This window comes from Emys orbicularis, chromosome 9, assembly GCF_028017835.1.
Source record: "Emys orbicularis isolate rEmyOrb1 chromosome 9, rEmyOrb1.hap1, whole genome shotgun sequence".
Lineage (NCBI taxonomy): Eukaryota > Metazoa > Chordata > Testudines > Emydidae > Emys > Emys orbicularis.
In genome coordinates, this window is record NC_088691.1 from 101,735,081 (window position 1) to 101,741,255 (window position 6,175).

Consider the following 6,175-nt stretch of genomic DNA (forward strand, 5'->3'; position numbering starts at 1 on the left):
AATAATACTTCCTTATTTACTTTCTCCACACCAGTCATGATTTTATAGACCTCTATCATATCCTCCCTTAGTCATCTCTTTTCCAAGCTGAAAAGTCCCAGTCTTATTAATCTCTCCTCATACGGCAGCTGTTCCATACCCATAACCATTTTTGTTGCCCTTTTCTGAACCTTTTCCAATTCCAATATAATCTTTTTTGAGATGGGGGGGACCACATCTGCACGCAGTATTCAAGATGTGGGCGTACCATGGATTTATATAGAGGCAATACGATATTTTCTGTCTTCTTATCTATCCCTTTCTTAATGATTCCCAACATTGTTTGCTTTTTTGACTGCCGCTGCACAGTGAGTGGATGATTTCAGAGAACTATCCACAATGACTCCAAGATCTCTCTCTTGAGTGGTAACAGCTAATTTAGACCCCATCATTTTATATGTATAGTTAGGATTATGTTTTCCAATGTGCATTACTTTGCATTTATCAACGTTGAATTTCATCGGCCATTTTGTTGCCCACTCATCTGGTTTTGTTAGATCCTTTTGTAGTTCTTCGCAGTCTGCTTTGAACTTAACTATCGTGAGTAGTTTTGTATCATCTGCAAAACGTCCTCCTGGAAATTGGGTTAGACATCACCCTTGAGCAGGTTCTTCCATGACAGTCAAGAAAATACAGACATCTTTACTGAAACATTTTTCTATCTGCCAATCATTAACAACTCCATCAAATGGAACCAAAGCACGAGAGCCTTTTACATATTAACAGCCCCAGTGCCAGCGCCTTTTCCTGCCAGTCCCTTCAGTCTTTGGCAAGGAATTAGCTCAGGTCACAAGGTGTTGAGGGATGCATTTTTCTGAGTTTGGGGTGTTTGCATTCAAACCCAGCTCCTACGCGGAATTCCTCGAGCTGCATTAGGAGCAGGGAGTGGCCTGCTGAAAAATCAAAGCAAAACCTGGCTGAAACCAACATGTTTGCCCACTTTGGGATAACTGCCCCCACCCCCACCCCCACCCCGAGTTTCTCATGGTTTCCTCACAAAACGGATCAGAACTGAAACCTCCCTCAAACTCTGCTGGTTCGGATAAGCCAGACGCCCAGGAACAGACCCATGCCTGGTTTGGGGTTGCCACAGGCCAGGAGGGAAGGTTGCTTTGCTGCGGATGGTAGGGGAGGGGTGAGGATGTTGTATGGCCAGGGGATGAGAGGGGAGACAACAAACAGGATGTGGGGGACATCACACTGTCACAGGAGATTAGGGGACATCGGGATGCCATAGGACTGGGGGGTGAGGGGAGGGAATGTCACGCTGCCATGGGCTGTTCCTGAAACAAGAGCCAGCTGCAGGCAGGTACCGTAAAATCTGTGTTATCCGGCGCTTTACAAACCAGAAAGCTCTAGAAACCGGCATTTCTGATCTCCATTAAAAGTCCGGTTGGTGCGGGGCGGCAGACTCCCTACCTAGCTCCGTGTGGCTCCCCCGAAGCGGCGACCTCTCCCTGCTGCTCCTAGGTGGAGGAATGGCCATGGGGGCTCCGTGCGCTGCCCCCGCCCTGCCCCGAGCACTGGCTCCGCAGCTCCCATTGGCCGCGCCTGCGGGCGGAGGCAGTGCACAGAGCCGCCTAGCCGTGCCTCTGCCTAGGAGCAGCAGGGACAGGTCGCTGCTTGCAGGGAGCCGCCCGGCCTGAGGTGAGCACCGCCCGGATCTGGCACCGCGCCTGCACCCACTCCCGTACCCCAACCCCCTACCCCGAGCCCCCTCACACACCCAAACTCCCTCCCAGAGCCCGTGCCCCATGCCCCAACCCCCTCCAGCACCCAAACTCCCTCCCAGAGCCCGTGCCCCATGCCCCAACCCCCTCCAGCACCCAAACTCCCTCCCAGAGCCCGTGCCCCATGCCCCAACCCCCTCCAGCACCCAAACTCCCTCCCAGAGCCCGTGCCCCATGCCCCAACCCCCTCCAGCACCCAAACTCCCTCCCAGAGCCCGTGCCCCATGCCCCAACCCCCTCCAGCACCCAAACTCCCTCCCAGAGCCCGTGCCCCATGCCCCAACCCCCTCCAGCACCCAAACTCCCTCCCAGAGCCCGTGCCCCATGCCCCAACCCCCTCCAGCACCCAAACTCCCTCCCAGAGCCCGTGCCCCATGCCCCAACCCCCTCCAGCACCCAAACTCCCTCCCAGAGCCCGTGCCCCATGCCCCAACCCCCTCCAGCACCCAAACTCCCTCCCAGAGCCCGTGCCCCATGCCCCAACCCCCTCCAGCACCCAAACTCCCTCCCTCCATGGGTAAGTATAACTCTTAGTGAACTGGAATTTTTGACTAACCAGCACCCCCCATCCCCCCAACATGCCGGATAACGAAGCTTTTACTGTACTAGGAAACCGTGGCTGCTTCCCAAGTGTTCACAGGAGATAAGGAGCCCCAGGTGCCTGGCCAAGACGCTCCCAACAGGCTCTCCTCCCCAGTGGCTGGGCTCTCAGGCACTCTGTGTCTTGGTCCAGACCACCCTGGACCTGAAGCAGCGAACAAGTTTCCCCCACTCCAGCATCTTGGGCAGCTGAATAAAGTGCAGCAGGGCCCAGAAGCCTGACCCAAGACAGGGTCTGCTCCGGCAAGGCAAGCCCAGGGCAGGGGAGGTACCTCAGAGAGGCAGGGCCGAGCTAGCCCGGCTCCCTCCTCAGGGAATGAGGTCTCTCGGGGGTTGGTTCTCCTGCATTCCCCCTGACGGCGGGTGTGTTGGGGTTCCTGTCAGCATGCCTGCTCTCTGGGGGCGTTTCCCTTTGGGACATTGAGCCTGGACATGTGGGGCCTGGCTTCTTCTCAGGGGGCCATTTCCCCCCCGCCCAGGGTGACCAGATGTCCCGATTTTATAGGGACAGTCCCGATTTTTGGGTCTTTTTCTTATATAGGCTCCTATTACCCCCCATCCCCTGTCCCAATTTTTCACATTTGCTGTCTGGTCACCCTACCCCCGCCTCCTTGCTCTCTTCAGAAATACCAACCTGGCAGCATTGTCCCTTTAAATCCTCAGCCTGGCCTGCCGCTGTGACTGCCAGTGACCCTTGCAGCATGCATTACGGAGTCGTTTTATTCATTTTCCAGCGGCTCGCAGACAGCCCCACCAGCGCCTGGCTGCCGCGGGCAGGGGAAATTGGACTCACATTGGTTCTTGGAGCACAAACATGAAGCAACTTCCCCTCGGACGGATCAAAACCAGCCCCATGCCGGGCTAGCACAGTGGAGAGGCAGCGAGGGACCGACACTCGGAGCAGCCACAGGAACGCTGGATGTCAGCAAGGCCCAGTGCTGAGCCTAGAATGGACTCGAGCCAGGAGTTCTGGGGTGTCTGGCTCAACTCACTGTGTGACCTCGTGCAAGGCACGTGCCCCTTGTGTGCCTCAGTTTCCTCCACACAAGAAGGTGAACGCCTAGCGCACCCCATGAGGGAGTTGTGAGGCTCAGCTCATTGGTGCGGGTAAGGTGCTTTGAGATCCTCTAGCGGAAAGTGCTCGAGCCAGGTGAAGCGTGAGACAAAGTAAAAGCCTTTCACCCTATACAGGGGGATCCACTGAGTCGTGTTTCAGCTGCGGTGCGTCTCTTGAGCCTCCTTCAACAAGACTACCGCAGGCTCACCGGGGATATGTATACGTGGAGCTGGGGGTGTTTCCCGGGTCAAGGAGACGTACCCACATGAGCTCTGATCGGGTAAATTCTCTAAAAATAGACCGGAGCCACGGCCGAGGGAAGGACTAGCACCCTAAGGACACGCCCATCAGAGATGCTAGTTACGTACTCGGGGCTGGTAGCCCGTTCCGCAGCTTCCAGCCAGAGGGATGGGGCTGTTAAATACGACATCGTGGGCTCCAAGGAATGCAAAGAGTCAAAGCAATTGCCAGTGTGGCTACACGCAAGGCAGGGTCCCTCAGCAACGGGAGGGTTTAGGCTGACCCCATTTCCCGGGGCTACAGCAGGAGAAGACAAAGATTCCTTCCGGACTGTGCCATGCTCCATGCGCTCAGCACATGGTTCTTCTGTCCTAGCCCAGAGAACAGCTGGTGGTTCTCATTTTTGACCCCATCCAAGAATAAGCTCGTGGGAGGGATAGGGAGAAGGGAAGCCGGGAGGAACCACTTGCTGGGTGTTTGTTAAAGAATTGGAGTCCTGGGGAAAGGTGCTGAGTCCACTGTCCTGGAACTGGAGGCCTCTGCATATGCACAGAATGACATCAAGCCAGCAATGGCAGTGCAGGGACCAACCCCGGGGAGAGAGGGGAGTCCGTTCTCCCTGGCCCATTCACCCACTAGCCTCTCAGCTGAGCCTACCAGCCATTGTGGGTTGAGGGATTTTTGTGATGTTAGATCCCTCTAGACACTGGATCCAGACTTACCAAATGCATCACACACACATCTTTGAACAGCCAGCAGATGCTGCTGCCTTTTGGTCACTCCCTTCCAGGGCTGGCCCTGAACCGCCGACCGAGGGATGAAAGATGATGTATTTCCATCGGGCAGGGGGGAGTTTCTCAACTTTCTCATGAGTCAGATGGAAAGCCAGGCTCGCAAGTCACCTGAACACCAACGCTCGGCTGGGCACGAGCCAGCTTTCCTAGTTAAGTGGAAAAATATACAGACCCGGCGGAGTGCCACTTCTGGGCCCCTTCCAGCTCCTTAACACACAGAAATCCTTACCCTCCGTTTCCTTATTTGGCCAGATCGGTTTGTGCGAGAGGCACAGGCGAGCGAGGGCACATCCACACAACTGCAAGCAGGAGCCGCAGTGGCGAGTCTCAGAGCCTGGGTTTACAGACTGGAGCTCTGAAGCCTAGGGACATTGGCGAGCTCCGGCCCGAGCCTGAACATCTACAAGCTATTTTTAGTGCAGTCGCGTGAGCCCCGCAAGACTGGGCCCTGAGACTCGCTGGCGTGGGATCCTGCTTGCTGTGTAGGCTTAGCCTGTGGCATCCCTGCCTACATACTGTATGAAGGTGTGGAGGGTCTACTCTTCACAGCCCATGCTCCGGCAGCCTCCTAGTGCCCACAGCATGACACACCAGGCATCACGAGAGGAGGTTACTTACCTGTAACTGGAGGCTCTTTGAGATGTGTGGTTCCCTATTTGTATTCCAAACGCGGGGCCGCATGCGCGCCATGGGCCGGAGCTGGATGTTTTCAGCAGCAGTGTCTGTTACCCACAAAGGCGTCTTGCGTTGCCACGTGCTCCAGGCGAGGTTATAAGAGGCCGTGCGGGGCGACGCGCCCTGCCCTTGGTCTCCCTTTTACCGCTGAGTAGAGAGTCCGTAGCAGAGGGGATGGTGTGCGGGATAACGGCAGGGTTCGACACCCCCACCCAGGCCCGCTTCAACTGACGGCCTGGTTTTTGGATGGGGCTCGCATGTAGACAACGCCTGTTCGCCACCTGTCCATCACATGCTTACGCACAGCAGGCGGGACTCCACGTGGGCACGTCACCTCCTGGGCGCAACGCTACCACCTTCCCTTCCAGACCATCTCTGTTCCCGTCATCCTGGACTAGCGCTCAAGAACTCGGGCCTTGCCCTCAGGTCGTGATCCGTGTCCACCTCACAGCACTTAGTTCCTTCCTCCCTCCAATGGACGGACAGTTGGTGCTTACCCGCCCTAACGCTACCCACTTTCTGAAGGGCCCAACAAACTGCTTCCCGACAGTCCTTACCCCTACCACACACACTTCGGACCTTAATCTTGTGCTGTCTGCCCTCACCAGGCCTCCCTTTGAACCACTGGCCACATGTTCCCTTGCCCACCTCTCCATGAAGGTCCTCTTCCTTGTGGCCATGACTTCCGCCTGGCAGGTCAGCGAATTGGCGGCCATGGTGGCTGACCCCCCTCGTATATGAAATTCCATAAGGACAAAGTCTCCCTGTGCCTTCACCTTAAGTTCCTCCCAAACGCTGTTTCCGAGTTTCATCTCAGCCAGTGCATCCATCTCCCGCTCTTCCATTCGAAGCCGCACGCCACGCCCGAGAACAGGACATGGCACCTTCTGGATGTCCGCAGGGCACTGGCCTTCTACTTGGACAGGACTCACGCATTCTGCGCCTCCCCATGTCCCTTCGTGGCCATTGTGGAATGGTCAAGAGGTCAGGCCCTCTCCTCCCAGCACATATCCAAATGGATCTCTAAATGCATTACAGAA

At 56.1% G+C, this 6,175-nt stretch overlaps 1 protein-coding gene across 1 annotated transcript in view; it reads right to left on the reverse strand.

The window, feature by feature from the left end:
• The window catches only part of B3GNT7 (UDP-GlcNAc:betaGal beta-1,3-N-acetylglucosaminyltransferase 7), a 32,487-nt gene extending 26,636 nt beyond the window's left edge, over nt 1–5,851 (reverse strand). Inside the window, exon 1 of the mRNA XM_065411439.1 lies at nt 5,784–5,851. Within this exon, the coding sequence (XP_065267511.1) occupies nt 5,784–5,851 (68 nt within the window). The remainder of the gene's footprint in view (nt 1–5,783) is intronic.
• Nucleotides 5,852–6,175: the final 324 nt, after the last annotated feature.